The sequence below is a fragment of the Epinephelus lanceolatus genome, chromosome 3 (assembly GCF_041903045.1).
Source record: "Epinephelus lanceolatus isolate andai-2023 chromosome 3, ASM4190304v1, whole genome shotgun sequence".
NCBI lineage: Eukaryota > Metazoa > Chordata > Actinopteri > Perciformes > Serranidae > Epinephelus > Epinephelus lanceolatus.
In genome coordinates, this window is record NC_135736.1 from 31,020,696 (window position 1) to 31,042,272 (window position 21,577).

At 39.1% G+C, this 21,577-nt stretch overlaps 3 protein-coding genes across 10 annotated transcripts in view; 1 reads left to right on the forward strand and 2 right to left on the reverse strand.

The window, feature by feature from the left end:
- LOC117255895 (UTP--glucose-1-phosphate uridylyltransferase 2) overlaps positions 1-7,143 on the reverse strand; it is a 29,650-nt gene extending 22,507 nt beyond the window's left edge. Inside the window, exons 1-2 of one of the 2 annotated variants that reach the window (XM_078166264.1) lie at positions 6,820-7,063; positions 970-1,074 (exon numbers count right to left, since the gene is read on the reverse strand). Coding sequence is in view for 1 of the 2 variants with exons in the window: in XM_078166265.1 (XP_078022391.1) it covers positions 970-1,074; positions 6,820-7,110 (396 nt within the window). In the remaining variant the exon portion in view is untranslated. Of the gene's footprint in view, positions 1-969; positions 1,075-6,819 lie in introns of both variants that reach the window. The other variant, XM_078166265.1, reaches the window with a different exon arrangement.
- Positions 7,144-7,586: 443 nt separating this feature from the next.
- On the forward strand, positions 7,587-20,156 carry primpol (primase and polymerase (DNA-directed)). Of its 5 annotated transcripts, none has more exons than XM_033623811.2 (15): positions 7,587-7,688; positions 8,897-9,243; positions 9,337-9,431; positions 9,535-9,673; positions 12,202-12,349; positions 12,425-12,521; positions 12,613-12,749; positions 12,895-13,057; positions 13,159-13,256; positions 13,389-13,475; positions 14,265-14,373; positions 14,454-14,530; positions 14,671-14,717; positions 14,846-15,073; positions 19,989-20,156. In XM_033623811.2, the coding sequence occupies exons 2-14, from the start codon at positions 9,070-9,072 to the stop codon at positions 15,068-15,070; spliced, it is 1,596 nt and encodes a 531-aa protein (XP_033479702.1). In that variant the 5' UTR covers positions 7,587-7,688; positions 8,897-9,069; the 3' UTR covers positions 15,071-15,073; positions 19,989-20,156. The 5 variants fall into 5 exon arrangements, with proteins under 5 accessions (XP_033479702.1, XP_078022387.1, XP_033479701.1 ...); XM_033623810.2 differs by having other exon boundaries at positions 7,588-7,688; positions 8,886-9,243; XM_078166259.1 differs by having other exon boundaries at positions 7,588-7,665.
- The window catches only part of acsl1a (acyl-CoA synthetase long chain family member 1a), a 30,939-nt gene continuing 25,653 nt past the window's right edge, over positions 16,292-21,577 (reverse strand). For all 3 annotated transcript variants that reach the window (XM_033623806.2, XM_033623807.2, XM_033623809.2), the window contains exons 17-21: positions 20,417-20,533; positions 20,151-20,294; positions 19,930-20,031; positions 18,121-18,192; positions 16,292-17,603 (exon numbers count right to left, since the gene is read on the reverse strand). In XM_033623806.2, the coding sequence (XP_033479697.1) occupies positions 17,463-17,603; positions 18,121-18,192; positions 19,930-20,031; positions 20,151-20,294; positions 20,417-20,533 (576 nt within the window). In that variant the 3' untranslated portion in view covers positions 16,292-17,462. The remainder of the gene's footprint in view (positions 17,604-18,120; positions 18,193-19,929; positions 20,032-20,150; positions 20,295-20,416; positions 20,534-21,577) is intronic.

Sequence of the window (21,577 nt, forward strand, 5' to 3'; positions counted from 1 at the left end):
TCTATGCCAGTGAATCCACCATGGTGGATGAATGATTCAGTTGAATTCAACTCCCAAGACGATCCTCACCTAGCTGTCAATTCGATTGAGACTGGCCAATAGGAACATGGCCCCGCCCATGACATTATTTTCACAGTGAGAGCAAAATCCTGACACGAGAGCAAATACTTAGGTTTTGAGAGAGAATAGAAAAATGTTTTGAGAGAAACATTTTTTTTTTTTTGAGAGAGAGAAAATGTTTTCACACTGATAACAAAAAAATAATATTTGAGAGTAAAAAAAAAAAGGTTTTTGAGAGGTTTTTTTCTTGGAAATCATTTTTTAAATCTCAAATTATTTTTTTTTTATATTCTATGACAAAATACTTTTTCTCAAAACTTTTTTAGTCTCAAATATTATTTTTTGCTATCAGTGTGAAAACTTTTTCTCTCATATTTTTTTTCTCTCAAACATTTTTTTTCCCTTTCATATCATTTATTTTCTTGCATGCAATAAAGACACAAATATATCTCCATATATTTTTACATCTCCACTGACCAGAAGTGCTAGGCTTACTGATGAATGGACAAGTTGGACTAATTTTAGTTGGCCCGAGGTCAAGTTAAATGTGTCAGAGCACCATTTTAGGTAATAGTATACGTGCCACTGTCCTATATAAGCTTTGTCTCTCTCTGTTCACAATCATCACATAGCTTCTGCATGTAGCCATGTTGATCCGAGCTCGTAATTAAACGTGCATTAACAAAGAACTCCGTGATCGGCCTCATCCTTGAATTCTCCAGATCACCACAGAAGCACCTACTCTCACAGACTTAACAAATTGTGAACTTATCCTTTTGTTTGAATCGCTCCTCTAAGAAAACTCAACTTTCTGTGACACATAGAATTATTATAGTTTTTAGTTTATAGTTTTTTATCGTTAACAGTGCAGCATCAATGAAAAGTGTAAAAGGCCACCGAAACGTTTACCTTCAGAGAAACGTTCTTTCCGAAGGTGACATCTCCGGACACAGTGAGGCAGTCGAGCTCCAACATGTCCGGGATGCTCTCAAACCTGGTCAGGAAATCCTGAACCTGCACAACAAACATCAGAATCATCACTGGATATTCTTCCTCTTATTGATTTCTGATCTACGACAAAAACAGTGTTGGCCCTTTGACAGTGACGATACTTCGAGTGTTAAAGTATATGTGAAATGTTTGTGGTTAATTTAATGAAGGCTGAAGGAACTGACATTTTATTTTTCCAGATAACGAGAAAATGATTGTGATCTCACAAAAAATGACTTCATCAAATTCATTATGTTGAGTTCAGTTTATCTCTTTATCCCAAGATGACAAAGAAAAACTTTTTTGTCACCTGCAAAAAAACAAAATGTTTATTTCTTTAGATAAATATCCTGTTATCTTACAGAATAATTAGGGTCCTACACTATTGTAATCCTACATTCTTCTTCTTCTTCTTCCGAGGAAATCATACTTCCCATGGGTGAAAACTCACCAAACTTTGCACAAAGGTCCAGTCTCATGCCAGATATCCTCAGCTGTAAACTCAAGCCAATAGTCCTGATGGTGGCACTACAGCAAGCGTCTAAAGTTCAAAATTTTGAAAATTGATAACAAATCAACCATACGTGCTACAACTTCACAACTTTCATCAAACTGTAGCCCCAATACTGAAGAAACTTTTGTACATTTAAACCTATTAAAAATTATGAAGTTCATCACTCTGTTTTCTTTTCAAAAACTGTAAAACTTATTAAACCTATCTCCTCCCACAATTTTTGCTCAATTGACACCAAACTTGCTACAGAGCATCTTCAGACTGGCCTACACAAACTACATTTCTCAGATTTTTGATTTATGAAAAACTGAGCCTACAGTGCATCAAAATGTTTGACTGTAAACGATACTGTAAACATATACATGCAAATTCTTGCTAAATAAATCTTCAGTGTTCATGTGGCAAATTTCAGAATTTTATCTCAAAAACTGAATTTTTGACAGCATTTTGAATTTTGCTCTAATGTGAACAATTGGAGTCAATGTAAAAATGGCAATTTTAAACATCAGTTTTTCACTTATGGAGCAAATCAATCATTGTTACAAACAAATTACCAACATCTCCATGCTGTCTAGATGCAATATGTATATTTTCAGATTTTTGTTTCGATAACTGAATTATTTAACAGTGGTTTGAAATCTGCTTTTCCATGCATGGACGGCTGCTAAACCTGCACGTCTGGCTTAGTCAGTTTGTGAAGCTACACATGAATTGTCACTGACTAATTAGCTCAGTGAGATAGAAATTGATTCTTAGTCTCAGAGGTTGTGAATTCAAGCCTCAGCTGATGCAAAAGGCAGATTGTGTTGCTAAATTCCTAAATGTCTTCCAATTCTTCTGCTTGTTGCTCAGAATTGCCTAACTATGCCCGGACACGACCCATCGCTGCACAGCAGCTATATTAATTATGTTGTTATTTCGACATTAAACTATGGTTTTAATGTTGTTGTTTTTTTTCTGAAAATATCACTAAAAAATAACTTTGCTTCCCTAAAATAACGAGACAATTATCATTCACCATTATCACAAGAAAACAAACATTTCTACGTTAAGATGACAATGATAATTATCAGGTGTTTGTAAAATAATTACCAAAGCTGGCAAATAATTAGCGGAGTTAAATGTACAGTGACCCTCTTTCAAATATTATGTAGAAGTATGAAGTGTCTACTAATACTCAAGTGAAGTACAGATACCTCAAATATGACGTGTATTCAGAAAATGTTTTCCAGTCTTTACCAATACTTTATATCATCATACGTTTATTTGTTCATCAGTGTCTGGAGCCGGACAAAGCTTTATCAAAGCACAGTCAAAAACTGTTTGTCTCCTTCCATCAGCGTACTTAACTCTACGCTGGCTGGCCTCAGCCAGTACCATCCCCCCCCCCCCCCCCTTGTGGCCTGGTGGGATATTACATTTAAACATGACTATTTATGGCTCTTAAGCCTGATAGGGTACGTATCTTTAAACATCTTCTGTTGCGATGTAGATGTTGCAGTATTAACATACTTTCTTCGACATCCAACAACTCCAACTCCAGCAAGATTCTCTCTCTCTTGGTCGCCATTGTTCACTGTAACCGGAAAAGCTGGAAGCTAAACAAAGGATCAACTAGAGACAACGATAACCATTCAGGAAAGGAATGCAGCCCCCTACCGCTCTGGCGGTGAATTGCACCGCGACGAAATGGAGTGACGGTGAAGTTCAAAGGGTTCACAACGGTGTCACAACAACGACGTAGGTACTTCGTTGATTTAACGCAGGACCATAAATCAGGCTTTACAGCTCCTTCCTACTGTTTTTTCTCTCAACCAAAGAAACTTAAAACAGAATTAAAATTAGCCTTGTTAAAAAAAATTGGATTTCAAGAATGAAGTCCAAATATTACCAGAATAAAGTTGTATTATTACCTGATTAAAGCATAAATTGAAAACAACACACCGTTGAGCGCCCTTTCATAAATCACGCTTCATTTTGTGTTAACTGACCGTACTAGAACTATTTGCTGATGTCACTATCATGCTGTACACGCATGATTGACAAGATGTTCAGTGATGAGTGAAATGTTGTCTTGTCAAGGCTACATCACCTCTGCAATTATTAATTTAATAATAATTAATACTTATTTAATTATTAATCACAGTTCAGAGTTCCAGATTGACAGTTGAGTGACTTCATTAACTGACAATCATTTTCCCTTTTTCAGGAACGCAGCCCCACGAGGTGATTCAATGTAAATTAAGTCACACTAACATAATTAACAATTATTATTAATAATTATTCATTATTTCTGAACCACGAGTTCCCAACAAATAGTGACCTGTTGTGAGGCAGAGTCCAAATACATTGATTAATGTAACGGTTTCCAGTTTTACATGTCAGTGTTTGTTGGGGATTAAGTGTTTGAATGCATTAAGGCCTTTATCAGGGGTGTCACACTCAGTTTAGTTCATGGGCAACATACAGCCCAGTGTGCTCTCAAGTGGGCAGCACCTGGAAAACCACTGCAGATTTAACCTATAAATAATAACTCTCCTTTAGTGTGAAGAAGTAAAAGTACATTTTTAAAACCTTCATCCTGTTATAAAAAACAGACGATGAACAGTCTAAGATATCTTCAGAAAAATAAGTGCCAAATTAGGTGTGCAAAGTCATCCAGTGGGCCAGACTGGACCCTCTGGTGGACCAGATCTGGCCCCGTGGGCCATATGTTTGACACCCCTGACTTAAGGTTTAAATATCTCACTAAAATACACTTACTCTGTGATGGTGGTTAATTTAACCAGCTGACATGATGTAAATATTTTGAGGGTTTGTGAAAAATTAGAGCATTAACAGAAGTATCTGAGACAGTGTCAAACAATCCTAAAACCTAATCCTAAAATTGCATTTGACAACAAACACAAAATGGTAAAAATAGGAAGTCTTACTTATAGCACAGCAGATGGCAGAGAAACAACAGAGACAAAATGAATAGAATACATTTATATATTTATGTACATATATAATTTATATAAATATATATAATTTATGTATGTATGTATATATATTTATATAATTTATTTATTTAATTATCTATTTACATGTTTGGGAAAAACCGGAGCACCCGGAGTAAACCCAATAAATTGACATTGCTGCTCGAGCCTCAGTGAAAACAGATGAATTTTGTTTTGTTTTTGCTGGGATCAGTGCAGATTCATCTAAGGATAATTCACTGAGCTCAGGTTCTTCTTGGGAAACAGCAATGTCTTCTTCACCAGATACAAGATCTGGTGACCCTGGGTCAAGTGTTTCAATGTTTTCCTAGGGTCTCTCATTGGCGCAGCAGGGATGGCATGGGGATCCAGTAACTGGTGGTTGGGTAGATTCATCTAAAGATGATTCATTGGACTCAGGTTTGGCTGCATTAACTGAGAGTGAACTGGGGCAAATACGTTCCACATTATACCTGATGAGTCCATCCAGACACAGAAACCTGAGAATACTGTGGTTTCTGAACTCCAGGTGTGTTTGAGCTGCTAGTAGTTCAGATTGATCTGAACGGGATTCACTGAGCTCTGGTCCGGATTGGATAACAGCTTCTTCGCTGCAAGGAAAAAGATCAGGTGACTCTGGGTCAAGAGACTCAGTCTTTTCCCAGGGTCCCTCATTGGCTGTACAAGGACGGCATGAAGATCCAGTCACTGGTGATGGTGCCGTCTTGACTAAGGCTGACTCATCGAGCTCAGGTCCTTCTTGTGTAGCAGTTTTTTCCTTGCAAGGAAAAAGATCAGGTGACTCTGGGTCAAGAGACTCAGTCTTTTTTTTAAAAAAAAACCAAACAAAACAAAAAAAACAAAAAAAGAAAAGAAAAATAAAACAAAAAAAAGTATTCCTGATTCTGAATTTCCCAGAGTCCCTCACTGGTTGTACAAGGACGGCATGAAGATCCAGTCACTGGTGATGGTGCCGTCTTGACTAAGGCTGACTCATCGAGCTCAGGTCCTTCTTGTGTAGCAGTTTCTTCCTTGCAAGGAAAAAGATCAGGTGACTCTGGGTCAAGAGACTCAGTCTTTTCCCAGGATCCCTCAATGGCTGTACAAAGACGACATGAATATCTAGTCACTGGTGATAGTGCTGTCTTGACTAAGGCTGACTCATAGAGCTCAGGTCCTTCTTGTGCAGCAGCTTCTTCGCTGCAAGGAAAAAGATCAGGAGACTCTGGGTCAAGAGACTCAGTCTTTTCCTGTGTAGCAGTTTCTTCCTTGCAAGGAAAATGATCAGGTGACTCTGGGTCAAGTGACTCAGTCTTTTCCCAGTGTCCCTCATTGGCTGGACGATGGCATGGGGATCCAGTCACTGGTGATGGTGCAGATTCGTCTGAGGATGATTCATCAAGCTCAGGTTCTGCTGCATTCTCCAGGGGTGACATGGGGCGAATAATGTCTACATTATTTCTGTTGTGTCCACCACACACAGAACGCAGAAGCCTAAAATTATTGTTGTTTCCGGCTATATCCCAGCTGTGAATCTCGGCGCTGGTCCATATAGAGATGCTGTCCAGCTCTCGTGTCCTGTGCTGAGTGTCATCACCCAGACAGTCCAGAGTAGAGCTACTGACGGCACGCTGATGCAGCAACCTCACATTATCAAAGTTTCTGAAGTCTGAGTCTGTTTGAGCTGCTGCCTCTACTACAGGTTCATCTGAGGACAATTCACTGCGCTCAGGTTCCCCTGTGTTAACAGGAAGTGCACTGGGGTGAAAAAGTCCCACACCAAACCTGATGAGTCCTCCCTGACGCTGTAACCTGAGGTTACTGTAGGTTCTGGCTAAATTCCAGCTGTGAATGATCGGCATGTCGGCGGTTGAAGTGAACTGAAAGCAGAATTTCAGTATCTTCTGATATCTAAGACGTGTCGTCAAGTTTCACAAGAGTCTACACGAATGTGAGATAATGTGGTCGCTGGCGACGGGGTAACTCAGTAGGTTGAACAGGGTGTACTTACAAACTTTTTCATCAAAGCCGTGACGTCACGCGTGACATCACGTTACAATTTACCCTTCGCTTCGCCCCCTTAGTTACTGTTGCCACGTCCGTCAAGCTTTTGTTTAACACGACGGAGAAGCTGCTGTGACAACAGCGTAAAAAGCGGCGTTTCACCGGACCACCGGAAACAAATACTAGCTAGCGTTAGCTAATGTTAGCTAGTATCATTAGCCCGACAGCGAGTTCAAATGTAAAAGACAGTTATTGTCAGACACATTTACTCACCTGGGGAAAAACAAGATGGCGCAGAGAGTCCACTGGATCCTTGTAGGCTTTTATTGGCTGGCTGTGTAACAACAGGAGGTCATTTGTAACGACGACCGTGTTCGCTGTGGGCACATCACACAGCGCTGACGTCGCGGGGCTCCTCGGCTTGTCGCACCTCTTAGTGTTGTAAAAATATGTTTGACAGTTTAGGAAAAGCCTCAACTCTGTCTGAGACACACCTTCACCTGTGTGACATCTTTTCTGTCTGTACAGATGCAAAAGAAGGGGACATTTCACAGCGCTTTTCATATGGAGACCACATCAGACCAGGTCCAGGTCAAAAACCACTATATTTCAAGAAGCCAATAAACATGGCTGCCTGTGGTTTCTACCATGTCTATGGTCTACTCCTATATTCTACGCATTTGTCTTCTCTATGAGAGATATGTCATGTACGGTTTTATATTTAGATGTATTTATTCTTGTGTTTATTGTACTTTTACATCAACATACACATCAGTGAAAGGCTTTTATTTTGAATAAAAAATGTCGCCGGAAGTCGTCATGATGTGTTTTTGATACTGACAGCTACGCTTACGATACATTAAAAAAAGCTACGCTTACGATACATGCACTATAAACGTCCACTGTCTATTATTATTATTGTACACATAATAATAACTGACAGTAAAAACAAATACTGGTGTCTGTTTTTTTTGGGGGGGGGGGTTGTCTGTTACGAACGTGTCTTTCTGGTTACCGGAAATGGCGCTGTTTCCGGTTCCAGGCGCGCCAAAAAGAAAACACGACGCCTAGTGAAGCTTGTGTGTTTATATTTCTGCTATAACCAGATACGTGAGTGAGGTGACTGTTGACATAAAACAACGGTAAAGTAACTGAGTTATGGTCGTTTTACTTACTTACTTCTTTAAGACACTGTATGCTATCTTAAGTCAGTGTTACGGGTAACGTTGCTGCCTAAATTAGCTTCAGCTGTCTTCACCCCTCCCTAGCTACATCCATGTTCAGTAGCTGTCAAGTCATAACTTCCTGCTGTATGTTAGTCTACAGTCTACAGTGGTGGAGGAAATATTTATGTCAGTCACTGTTGAAAATACAATATAATGAAAACTAACTAAGTTTGGGTGCAATATGAAGGTACTTGTACTTCAGTAGCTCCATTTTATACTTCTGTGTCTACGTCACTGCATTTCTATGGGAAATATTGTCATTTTACTCTGCGTTTATTTTATATTTATAGGTACTTTGCATAGTAAAATTTAAATAACCTATAATAAAAACACAAAACATGTTAATGCACCATGACTGTACTGTGCAGTACCCCATAATGTTTAATAAAAACTCTGACAGGGCCCTTTTCTGATGACAGCTTTTTAATTTGATACACACAATACTATTGTAATTTTACTAGCAGGATTTTACTTGTAATTAGTATTTTTACATTCCAGTATTTGATACATTTACTTCATTAAGTGATCTGATTATTTCTTTAAGCACAGAAACAAATAGAAATAGAAGTGCTGCCTTACAAATATGAAGGGAAAAGTCCTGCATTTCAAGTTTTTACTTAGATAAAAGTATATGCAATGTTAGCAGAAACATACACTGAATTATCAAAAGTAAAAGTACTATTCAATTTGGCCTCTTCCAGAGTGTTTTTTATTTTTTATTTTATTGTATCATCACTTCTTATATAAACAGCATTTTGATGTAGCTGGAACGTCCCAACAGTATTAAAATATACTGGATATTTTATATACTGTTAAGATGTGTAAGACTATATCTGTAGGAATCTATTTATTATTTTATTATTATTATTATTATTATTTTACATTATATTTTAGGTAGAAAACATACATGGGGGACACCAAGCTAAAACTTATTCAGTCTAACACAGTTGTCTTGAATGGAGGTTGTAGTGTTAATTTTTTGTTTATGCAACTGTATAGTCATTTTGGAGACTGTAAAATGTAGTGCGTTAAACTCAAAGGTTCTCCTTTTTCCCATCATTCTTATATTAAGGATTAGACTAAATAACAGAAACACTTCTACATATAATGCAGTTTTTCCTCAGGTTGACGATGAAAGGACGATCAAGAGTCCCGCTCTGCTGAAGTTTCCTTGAGCAAGTCACTGAGGTGGGGCACTGCACTGTAGCTGACCTCGCTTTGGATGATCAAATGGTGAACAAGCTGCCCTGTGGGTCCAATAAAGTGTCTTGTGTAAGTGGCTGATAAGCACTTGAAGATGAGTAAGTGGGGAGACAGAGTGAAGAAGGTGGAGCAGCTTGCTCAGTCGTTCCATCTGAATCCTCTGGCCACTCCCTACAAGCCTCGACTGTGGCCATGCCAGCCTTCCTCCATCTGGAAGCTCTTCCCTCGTCAGAGTATGGCTATCAGCTTCACTCAGAGCTGCAAAGAGGTAACACTACACTTCAGGTACTGTCACATCAGTCTGCACTTTACACCTTACATCCCAGATAAATAGCTGAAATTTGCACCTTGCATCCCTTAGGCTGTGCATGTTTTTGCACTTGAAAAAGAAAAGGCATCCCTGGGTCAAAGGATCTTCCTGGTTACCAGTTACAGTGAGCTATGGCACTACTACAGGTAAACATCACTTCTACATGCAAACTTAGATGCATCTACTTTTGTGTGTTTGGAAAAAATGTGACAATGCGCATAGATGGTGATTGTCTCTTGATGTTTTCAGGACTTACACACAGTCCTTGATGCACTGCTACGAGGTGATACCAGAGGGCGCTGTTTGCAAGCTTTACTTTGACTTGGAGTTCCACAAGCCCTCTAATAAAGGAGCCGATGGCAAAGCTATGGTGTCTTCGCTTATCCAGGTAGCACAATGTATCTTGCTGTTTTTTTTGTTGTTGTTTTTTAAATCGAGCAGCTTGCTTCACGTACAGATAATGATTCAGACAGTTACAAAGCCAAAGAAAAGTATCCACTTGACATTAAATCTGCAACTAAAAATATAGGAGCAGTGATTACAATAGTACAAAAAAGTCCACCCAGTTCCTGTTTATCTTTCACTCAAATTCCTCCAATTTCAAGCTGCGAGATACTGCCGCAATTAGGGGCTGCCAAATTCTATCAAATCAAGAGGGCTTGTTTGTTAAGGCATAGAGAATCTTCCCTAAATGTGGGGTATTAATTAAGTGTTCCAGCCAAATGTTAGTGGTCAGAAATGTGAACTGTTTTCCTTCCAAGTTGTGAGTATGTTTAGTATTTATAACTTTAATGAGTGAGTAGTTGTTAAAGTTGCTTCTGAAGACTGGAATCTGTCACATATGGGAGAAACATTTGGATAGATGTTGTGCAGTTTATCTTTTTTCTTCCTTACGTTAAAGGGATGAGAACTAGAGCGGTGTAAGTGACATTTGACCACCTTTACAGGACTACCAAACCAAAAAAAGTGACCATACTTCATCCTGACTTTGTTTACTGAATTTAATCTTTATTGTTTGGTCTTTTTTTTAAGTGAGCAAGCGCACATATGCCATTTTTGGCCCCAAATAGTTCAGTGTGTTCAGTGTTAAGTGTTTTGGTTTTTGATTAATAACTCTGGATTGGTTATGAATTTACAATTAGCCTTTTGGCAATAGATAGAGCTCAATAAATGCTTGTATTTGACATATACAGTACAGGCCAAAAGTTTGGACACACCTTCTCATTCAATGCGTTTTCTTTATTTTCATGACTATTTACATTGTAGATTCTCACTGAAGGCATCAAAACTATGAATGAACACATGTGGAGTTATGTACTTAACAAAAAAAGGTGAAATAACTGAAAACATGTTTTATATTCTAGTTTCTTCAAAATAGCCACCCTTTGCTCTGATTACTGCTTTGCACACTCTTGGCATTCTCTCCATGAGCTTCAAGAGGTAGTCACCTGAAATGGTTTTCCAACAGTCTTGAAGGAGTTCCCAGAGGTGTTTAGCACTTGTTGGCCCCTTTGCCTTCACTCTGCGGTCCAGCTCACCCCAAACCATCTGGATTGGGTTCAGGTCCGGTGACTGTGGAGGCCAGGTCATCTGCCGCAGCACTCCATCACTCTCCTTCTTGGTCAAATAGCCCTTACACAGCCTGGAGGTGTGTTTGGGGTCATTGTCCTGTTGAAAAATAAATGATCGTCCAACTAAACGCAAACCGGATGGGATGGCCTGTCGCTGCAGGATGCTGTGGTAGCCATGCTGGTTCAGTGTGCCTTCAATTTTGAATAAATCCCCAACAGTGTCACCAGCAAAACACCCCCACACCATCACACCTCCTCCTCCATGCTTCACAGTGGGAACCAGGCATGTGGAATCCATCCGTTCACCTTTTCTGCGTCTCACAAAGACACGGCGGTTGGAACCAAAGATCTCAAATTTGGACTCATCAGACCAAAGCACAGATTTCCACTGGTCTAATGTCCATTCCTTGTGTTTCTTGGCCCAAACAAATCTCTTCTGCTTGTTGCCTCTCCTTAGCAGTGGTTTCCTAGCAGCTATTTGACCATGAAGGGCTGATTTGCGCAGTCTCCTCTTAACAGTTGTTCTAGAGATGGGTCTGCTGCTAGAACTCTGTGTGGCATTCATCTGGTCTCTGATCTGAGCTGCTGTTAACTTGCCATTTCTGAGGCTGGTGACTCGGATGAACTTATCCTCAGAAGCAGAGGTGACTCTTGGTCTTCCTTTCCTGGGTCGGTCCTCATGTGTGCCAGTTTCGTTGTAGCGCTTGATGGTTTTTGCGACTCCACTTGGGGACACATTTAAAGTTTTTGCAATTTTCCAGACTGACTGACCTTCATTTCTTAAAGTAATGATGGCCACTCGTTTTTCTTCAGTTAGCTGATTGGTTCTTGCCATAATATGAATTTTAACAGTTGTCCAATAGGGCTGTCGGCTGTGTATTAACCTGACTTCTGCACAACACAACTGATGGTCCCAACCCCATTGATAAAACAAGAAATTCCACTAATTAACCCTGATAAGGCACACCTGTGAAGTGGAAACCATTTCAGGTGACTACCTCTTGAAGCTCATGGAGAGAATGCCAAGAGTGTGCAAAGCAGTAATCAGAGCAAAGGGTGGCTATTTTGAAGAAACTAGAATATAAAACATGTTTTCAGTTATTTCACCTTTTTTTGTTAAGTACATAACTCCACATGTGTTCATTCATAGTTTTGATGCCTTCAGTGAGAATCTACAATGTAAATAGTCATGAAAATAAAGAAAACGCATTGAATGAGAAGGTGTGTCCAAACTTTTGGCCTGTACTGTATATATAACTCATTTTAGCCAAAAATGTCACTTGCATCCCTCTGGTTCTTTCCCTTTTGATACACAGTATATTTACTTGTATGTGTTTTGTGACAGTATGTCTGTGACAAGCTGATGGAAGTTTATGGGATTAAATGCTCCGCAAAAAATGTCCTCAACCTCGACTCCAGCACAGAAGAGAAGTTCAGCCGACATCTCATCTTCAATCTCCCAAATGCAGCTTTCAAAGACAACATACACGTGGGTATGTTCAGTGTCACATGGAGGCAACTATTTTAAATCATATGTTACTTTAGTTAATATATTATGTCTTTTTTAGGCAGGTTTATTCATACAATTCTTCAGCCAGTCCTGAGCACCCTAAAAAGTTGCCAGAATGTTGGGATGAATTCAGCGGCAGAAAGCGTCGAAACACGGTTTGTTTGTCAGGTCTGTCAAAATAAGTATTTAAATTTCTTTGCTGTCATGACTTTGTGTAATGTTTTCTCAATGATATACTTACAACAGAACACATGCTGATTCAGCAAAGGCAGGTGAGACACTTGAGAGTCCACAGGCCAAGAGGCGCAAGCAGGAAGAGAAAGACCTCAGTTTCCTCCAGGTGAAAAACAAGGATGGCCAAGACTGTTTATTTGTTGATCTTGGTAAGAGAAATTTTTTGTTTGTCCTTTTTAACCTTATGCCAGTCATGGTTAAAGTCTTATCTTGATATATTCAGCATCTCTCTTGCACATCAGTTTTTGTATGTACCTATGAATATATACTTATGGTTATATTTCACAAAAACAGGTGTTTACACTAAGAACAGAAATTTCCGGCTTTACAAGTCATCAAAAGTGGGAAAGAACGCTGCTTTCACGGTGGCAGACGACAACAAGTTTATTGACAAACCTCAGAAGGGAATGTCTGCGGAGGAAAGCGTGTTCTTGGCTTCTTTAGTCTGTAACGTGAGGTACAACACCTTTAACTGCCTTTACCTTTTAGTATTCTGTGGGCTGAAAGTGTTACCTTCATCAAGCCACAGCATCAGAGCTTATTTCTGTGTATGTTTAGTTTCACAGGTCAGAAAATTCTGATGTCCGATGCCCCAGAGACGAAGGATTCCAAAACCTCAAAGCCTCATTGTCAGCAGGGATCAGCCACAAATCCAGGTAACACTGAGCTAACAACAGAGGCTGCTCTCTGTGCACACACACACACATAGTGTATTATATAATCTGTAGGTGTATCAGTGTTTTAACTTTATATTTCAGTTTTACATTTTTCTCATCCATCACTGGCAGATACACTTTCTGGCTGCCTGTCATCCCCTCATCAGGAAGTGGACAACTTTGTACTGACTCTGGTTAAAAAGGACGGCGTACATGGAAGTAAGTTTTGGGCTGATTAAAAATGCTTTGGTGAACGAGGATTCACTTTCAGAACATTTGCATGTCTAGTTTGGGACCTAGGACTTGTTTTTATTGCCATTATCGATTATGCTGCTGATTATTTTCTTGATTAATCGATTTATTGTTTGGTCTATAAAACATACTTGCCGACCTGGGAGACTCCGGTTTTTATCACCCTTGTCCGGTTTCCTCCCAGTGCCACAATTTTCATGTATTTCCACAATTTATGACAAATATTCACATCTTTTTAGCTTTTCATTATCACACTTTGTGTCTGGCAATGCACAGCATTAAAGCCTGATGATTAAAAGCCTACTGTTTCCTCCCTGTTGGCGCTTCTCTCTCCCTCCTTTATGTTGTCCCCGTGCCAACTTTTTTGGCACATGTTGCAGGCGTCAAATTCGGAATTGTGTATATTTTATATTTTACAAAAAAAAAAGTTTAGCAGTTTGAACATTACATATCTTGTCTTTGTACTCATTTGAATATAGGTCAGTAAAGATTTGCAAGTTATTGTATTCTGTTTTTAATTACATTTCACACAGTGTCCCAGTTTTTTGGGATTGGGGTTGCCTATTTAAAAAGAACATGCAATACGGGCAAAAGTATTGTGCTTTTTAATTTTTTGGTTTCATATCACCAATTAATAGCATACAGTATGTTAACGTGTCTGTGTTTAAACCATCCTTTGTCAGAGTGCACTATGCAGACTGATCGCAGCTGTTTGTATCATTAATGTCAGGACTGTACCTTGTGTTCACTTCACAGGCATCAGACGGTGGAACTACTTTGTCGCCGAACAACTTCTTGTCTACGACATTGCAAAATACCGCTGGTGTGAAAATGTGGAGAGGTTTCATAAAAGCAACAACATTATGTACGTATGTTTGATATCTTGTAAACCGTCTGTAAGTGCACTCCACTTCCCCTCTGACTTGGTCTTATCCTCCTCTGCAGGATTGTTGTGGACCTCAAAGAGGAAGCGTGGTACCAGAAGTGTCACGATCCTGAATGCAAGAACTTTAGGTCCTCAAGTAAGTTATGACCCTAAATGCTGCCATTTAGACTTTCCTATATAAAAAAAAAGTTAGGTCACATGATTCGTCTGTAGGGTCATAAAGTAAATGACAATAGAAACACAGCTAATGTGAGATAAACATTTCTAATATTACAGGTTACCCACTGCCGCAGGAGATCTGCGTCAGCTACATCATGGCACTGGTTAGTTTGCTTTCCTTCAACTAGCATCCTGACTGACTGACTGAGCTAAATATGCCAGATAATCCAGTTTGTCCTCTTTTTAGGCTCAAAGATGATGGTGCATGATCATGTCATGTGTTCATTAACAGGATGAGGAAGACCAGGCTTACTTAATGGATGATGCTGGTAACATTGAACTCAGCCAGACATCAAACCAGGCCCCACAGAGCACAGGGGAGGAATCAGCTGAGGTGTGGGGAGACAAACAGGATGACCAGGACCTTTTAGAGAGCCTAGATGACTTTGAACAAAACAACGAAGATATCTCTGATCAGCTTCTTCTCAAATGTATGGCGGATTTTGACTCCAAGTAGAAGGTGAGTTTATTTTGTACAAGAGCTGCAATTATTTTTATTATCAGTTAATTGGTATGTCAATACAATGTCAGAAAATAGTGACAAATAGCCCTATTTAATTTCCCAGAGCACAAGGCGATGTCTTTTATCTGACCAATAATTTATTATTTAAAAAAAGCATCAAATTCTCACATTTAATAAGCATGAAACCAAAAAAAGTTTGAGAAAAGAAAATGACAGAAATCAGAAATTATTATTCGATGATTTAAACAGTTGCCAATTAATTTTCAGTCAGCTTATCAATTAATTGGCCGATTGTTCCAGCTCTATTTTGCACCAGCTGGGCAGCATCAAAGATACGTTTAACACTTTATGTCCTCCTATTTAGCATTTATAAGCAGTATAACATGTAATGAATGGGTTAAAACAGTGGTTCCCAACTGGTGGATCACAGTCCAAAACTGGGTCACAGGTCCAATCTGAAATGACCACAAGTGAGTCATGAATGTGTCAAGTTTGTCAAAACACTTTAATTTTTAAGTACAGCGAATTTAAAATAAAAGCATGTGCTGGGCTTTTATTCTGAAGTGTCATTTCCTGCAGTAGAGTGAGTGAATAACGGACAGATACTTAAGACAGCAAACTAGCTCGATGACATGGCCAAATGCAAGCATGACCCTGAATATATTAAACTTTGTGGAAATCTGGACCAGTTGGGAACCACTGGTTTATAACACTATAATGTAGTTGTAATTATTTGTCAACACTTAACTTCTCTTGTATGTGGAGGTTGGGTGTTAAACAGATAATGAATAACAATAAAATACAAATACTTTAATAAACACTTAAAATATTCTCATGGCTGCGTAGAAGTACAATATAGTGGGTTATAAACCCTTTGTGAACTTTTAAATGGTGCATATAAATGAGGAACCCGGTGACCTCAAGCTACAGTTGGTAACTTTTAAGAAAATATCTGTCACATTTACTGAAACGGTCACGCCTCCTCTTCCTTCTGCTTCTATTAAGGTCATTAGAAGTGCCACAAGGAAGTAGAGGCCAAGGAGTGTGTTTTTTCTTTTTTTTTTTTAATGCTTTGTGAATAGTGTCAGCTTCAGCAAATAAAAGGTACCAACTGTACACAACTAAAACAGGTTCCTAGCTACCAAAACATTTAGAAATCATGGATCTATCAATGTTATTTTTCCCATTAAGAAAGCCAAAAACTAAACACCACAGTTTTTGAATAAAATCTTTATTTTGTACAGTTGACAATCAATATACTATACTTAAAACTTCAGCACAAAACTGCACCTTTGCCCTTTTCATACCATAAGATTCTTTGAAAAAATAAAATAAAGAAAAGTATGGCTTGAACTGCCAAGGAGGCCTCGACGTGATTTAAATGTGTGTGAAGATCATAATTTACTCAAAACATCTGAATTCACAACAAAATCTTTTGTCAAACAACTGAAATGTTGCTCCGTTTTACACCCGAAAATAAGTGTAATGTGAAATGCTGACAATGATGTGGAAATAATTTTGAAAAACGTGTTTCTTTAAATGAACCGTGATATCAGTGTTCCAAATATTTACACCGATCAGTGAAGTGCATTACACGAATGGCAGTGTGCAGTGTTATCCTGCAACCTGTGGCACTGAAATGAGAAAATCTAAAAGGAAGGAATTGCATGTAGAATATAATAACATTCAGTTTTTCCCCATGCAGAGTTAAAAGAAAACAAAAAAACAACAACCATAAAAGGCACAGAAAGTCTATCAAGCAACATGATTCCCAAAAGGCCATTAACTCTTAATTGTGCACGCAGGAAGGTTCATCAGTCCTTCAGCATCGAGACATGGGAATGCAGGGAATTACAACCACAGAGCATCAGGCACAATACTCTGCATACAAATAGACTTTTCAGCAGATACACTATTTACAGATTTAATGATTACATTAAATACCAACTTAAATAGATGGAGCTTTAAAATTAAATAGTCTGGTATAAATAGTCACTTTAAAAGCAGGTTTGTAGGAATTTTTCTGCAGCTCCAAAGATTATAAAAACTGGCAGAAATGTTTTCAGATCTTTGCAACTGTGAAGTAGTCGGACTTAATGGCAGTTTAAGGCATGAGCAAGTCACATTTCCCCTTTGGGTTTTTCAATTACATGCTCTTAGATTGTACAGTAACACGGTGACATACTCTGAACTCAATAGCCAGCGGTTGCAGGGAAAATTTAGTGGTACGATTACGAGATGAAGCGGGGACAATACAGACTTCTGAGAGTCATTATCTCAGATTGTCACTGGCAGACAAATCGAGTTTAATCCCCGACAACTATTTGGTTCCGACTGTGAGCTCTAAATGTATGTCACCTTGCCAACAGTACTCCTCAATCCCAATTTACATCTTAATTTTGGCATAGAGTTCATCAATTTCCCCTCTGAAGCGGCTCCGGAGCTCAGCTCTCTTGGCCTTCAGAGTGGGTGTCAGCAGGCCGTTCTGGACAGAAAACAGCTCAGGATGTAACGCAATGTCTCTCACCTGCAGAGACAAAAGAGCAGAAGCAAAGTGAGTGACAGAAAGTGAAAATTAATATTTAAAACAGAGTTGCAATTTACAACTATTTTTCATTTTAATATACATTTATTTGCAGATTATTTTCCTCCAAAAAATATTTTTTTTTAAGTATCTGAAAACAGTAAAAAAAAAAAAAAAAAAAAAAGTTGCACAATTTTTTTTAAAGCCCAATGTGTTGTCTTTAAATTGCCTATTTGTCCAATCAACAGTTCAAACCCCCCAAAAATTCAGTTCTCTATCCAATTCTGAAAAAGAAAAGCCGCACATTCTTAAACTTTAAGATTCGTTAAGATGTAAAAATTACATTTTTACTTGACAAATGCCTTTAAACACCTACTTGGTTATAAACAGCTGCAGTCAATCAATTAAATTGATCATCTAATTATTTCAGCCCTAGTTTCAATATGAGAGATAATAATGAATCAAATGCAGCAGAACAGAAAATACTAAACTTGAAGGTATTTTGATAAAAGTCAATCACCTGCTCAAAGGACTTGAGTCCTGCTTCCTTGCCCAGCCTCAAGATGTCCTCCAGAATGGCATTTTTCACATCCTTAAAACGGTCAGAAAAAATGTTAGGATCATAGACTGTACATGAGAAATGCAGGTAGCTTCCGGCCGGGTCTGAATAGCAAAGCCACTGTCAGGCCCTGATCACACAGAAAACGTTTTACAGGCGCACAGTCCTACTGTTAATCGAATGTCGCTAGTAAAAAATGCTTGCTGTGCCATTTTATCGCTGCCAGGCAGTCACGTCCCAACACTAACCTTCCACTAATCTACCGTTTATTTTTATTTCTTTTATTTCACAGTAATTGGTAACTAGTTCCTAAAATGGACATCAGAGGGTGCTTGCTGTAGCTCTGGTTGAGGGTGAGAGGCTGTCAGCAGCTAGTTTGTTGGTAGGGTTGGGACTCGTTAGGATTTTAACGATTCTGATTCCTTCTTAACGATCCGATTCCTTACCAATTCCTACATTATATTCATTATACTTGCTATATTTAAAGTATTTAATAAACACAAATGCAATCATACAAATACAAAAACTTTATTCTAACTGTTGCACAGTACAATTAGATGAAAATACACATTTGTGTGTGGTGTGTATTTCAGATTTAGAGCTTGTATCATCTCCCTGAGAATATATAACAACAAAAAGTGATTCTCTGATTTCTACAGTAATACTGTTACTTCAAATTAACCACAGCAATGTAATAAAAAATACTTATATGCATTCATGCTTAGGCAATGTTATTTACATGACAACACCTGAACAAAACACACACACACACACACACAGGCTGTTTGTTTCTACCGCTCCCCTAGCTGGAATGGGACCTCCTGCCGCCCGCTCCCGTTTTAAACACGGAGGTCTCCCTCTCCGCTGAGCACCCACGGCGCACACCCAGCCTGTTTAATAGCTTGTAACCGTGTGACACAAACTCAGTGCTTTAGTAATTAAATAATGTCGGGCTCGGTTGGGTTCGGACAGAAATATGCGGCCCGTGCCGCACTCTAATGGAAATGCACGTGACTTTTTTTTTTTTTTTTTTTTTCTTTAATACAATCTAGGAACTGTTTCTCCAAATGTGATGGAACCGGTTCCGGAACCGGAACTTTGGACCCGGTTCCAAAAAAAAGAACCAGATCCGGATCCCAACTCTATTTGTTGGGCACAGAGAAACAGATATCTGTGTGGGTATATGAGACCTAAAGCAGAAGGTGATCATGGGGAGTATCACCAGCTGATCCAGGAGCTTCACCTTGATTATGGCCGTTTCCAGGCATATTTTAGGATGTCTCAGGGGCAGTTTGACAGCCTGCAAACCGCTACCACCAGTTTCTCCTCCATTGTTTACCAACTGTAAACTTCTTGTCATGACCTCGACCGCCACAGATGGCCCACCTCTCAAATCATCCAATTGGACAATGGAGAAAAAAGATGATGATGAAAAAAGAGATGGCGTGGAGCGCCTTTCTGCTCTGAGTTGAAGTATTTTTTGAACTCCAGGTGATCAGAGCACTCCAGCAAAAACACCAGGCTCCTAAAGCACAGAAACGCAAGGCTCGTTGCAATGTTAAAACCGCGAGCAATTACAAATAGCCGCCTCCAGCTGCTAAATCACTTTCTGTGTGATCAGGGCCTAATAGTGCCTTAAACCATCCGTTTTTAGAGAGAGACCGAAAGAGAAGGTGTTGGAGGACTGTTGTACGCTGTGTTTCTTTAAGTTATTAATAACTTAACATGACTTGGAACATCACTAATATTTGGGCTGCTGTAATAACATACCTTGTTTTTGCACAGGTCAGTGTAGGAGCCTTCAATCCCTTTTTTCTTGATCCAAATAGGTAAACAGTCTGGATCAGGAACCACTATCCCCACCAGACATGCCTGAAAAATACAAGACGGACAACATGAAGATCAGTGCCAGTGAAATTGTACCAAACTGGGAGCTCTGCATTGTGATAAGAATATCTGATATTCACACCAGTTCCAAATTAATGACTCACCTGTAAGCTGTCGCCATGAACAAATATCTGGGCCACTGGATCACTGAGAGTATACACACACTCTATTTTCTCGGGAGCGATGTATTCTCCTTGGGCCAGCTTGAAAATGTGCTTCTTCCTGTCAGTGATCTTCAGAGTGCCGTTCTGTAACAAACCACAAGAGAGAAACAGATTGCAACTGATGCTATGCCACTGGACTTGTTATGTGCAGTATGTCCACAACAAAAATCAAAGATGAATGGTGCCCTTCAGCCTGCTGTGCTTACAGGAAGCCATTTCCCAATGTCTCCCGTGTGCAGCCATCCCTCCTCGTCAATCGCCTCTGCTGTTTTCTCAGGATCCTTCAGGTATCCCAGGAATACATTTGGTCCTTTGACGCACACCTGGAGGGAGAGATTACATTTAAACTTTACTTTCTGGCGCACATGCAATGTCTTCATCTGCACTAGTTGCACAGCTGTAAGCACAGACTGAAGACTAGACTGAAATATCTCAACGACTATCGGATGGATAGCCATGACATTTTCTACAGACATTCTTGATGTCCAGACAATCAGTCCTACTGACTTTGGTTATCCTCCAGCACCACCAGCAGGTCAGAGTTTTCACTTAAGCTGGTGAAACATCTGAACACACAAAAGTTTGTACAGACATTCAAGGTCCCCACATGATGTATCTTGATTAATATCCAACAGCTGTTAGACCTGAAATTTGTCCCTTTCAGGATAAATTGTGACTTTTTATGTGGTGCCACCATCGATGTGTCCAACACTTTGGTTGGTACCTGCAAAACTAATGACATTCCTATCAGTTTGAGTAGGAAACTAAACTAACATGGTGTACATGGCAGACGTTAAACCTGATTAACATAAGATGTTATTGTCATTGTGAGCGTGTTAGCATTTAGCTCAAAGCACCGCTGTGCCTTAGTACAGCTGCTAGCATGGACGTAGAGTCATTTACTCACTGTGTCACTTTGTTTAACATGATTTGCTTTGCCTTCTTTATTTTTCCCTGCAGTCAAGTGTGTTTTCTGATCCTCACTACTCTGTAATAAGATTTATCGTACAGTTTTATGCTCTTTTTTTGTTCTGCTAATTAATTCTGCCGTATGTGCAGCTATTCTTTGGTCACTGAGCTGATTAAGAAGAAATTTGTAATGAAGAAACACTGTCTGTCAATCTAATTGTAACAGCATCGTTCTTTTCATGCACTTTTATTCGTTCTTTGTATGCGTTTTATCAAGCTGTGGATTTACAGGCAGCACTATTTTAAAAGGAGTTCACTGTTGATTCTGGTCTCTCCGTTTATAATAATAATAATTGTAATAATGTGTTTAAATAATGTTGGTGTTATCCTGTAAGTATTTAAGTAATTCTAATGCTACCTTTGTTTAATACAACCCACATAAATACATTTTACCACCC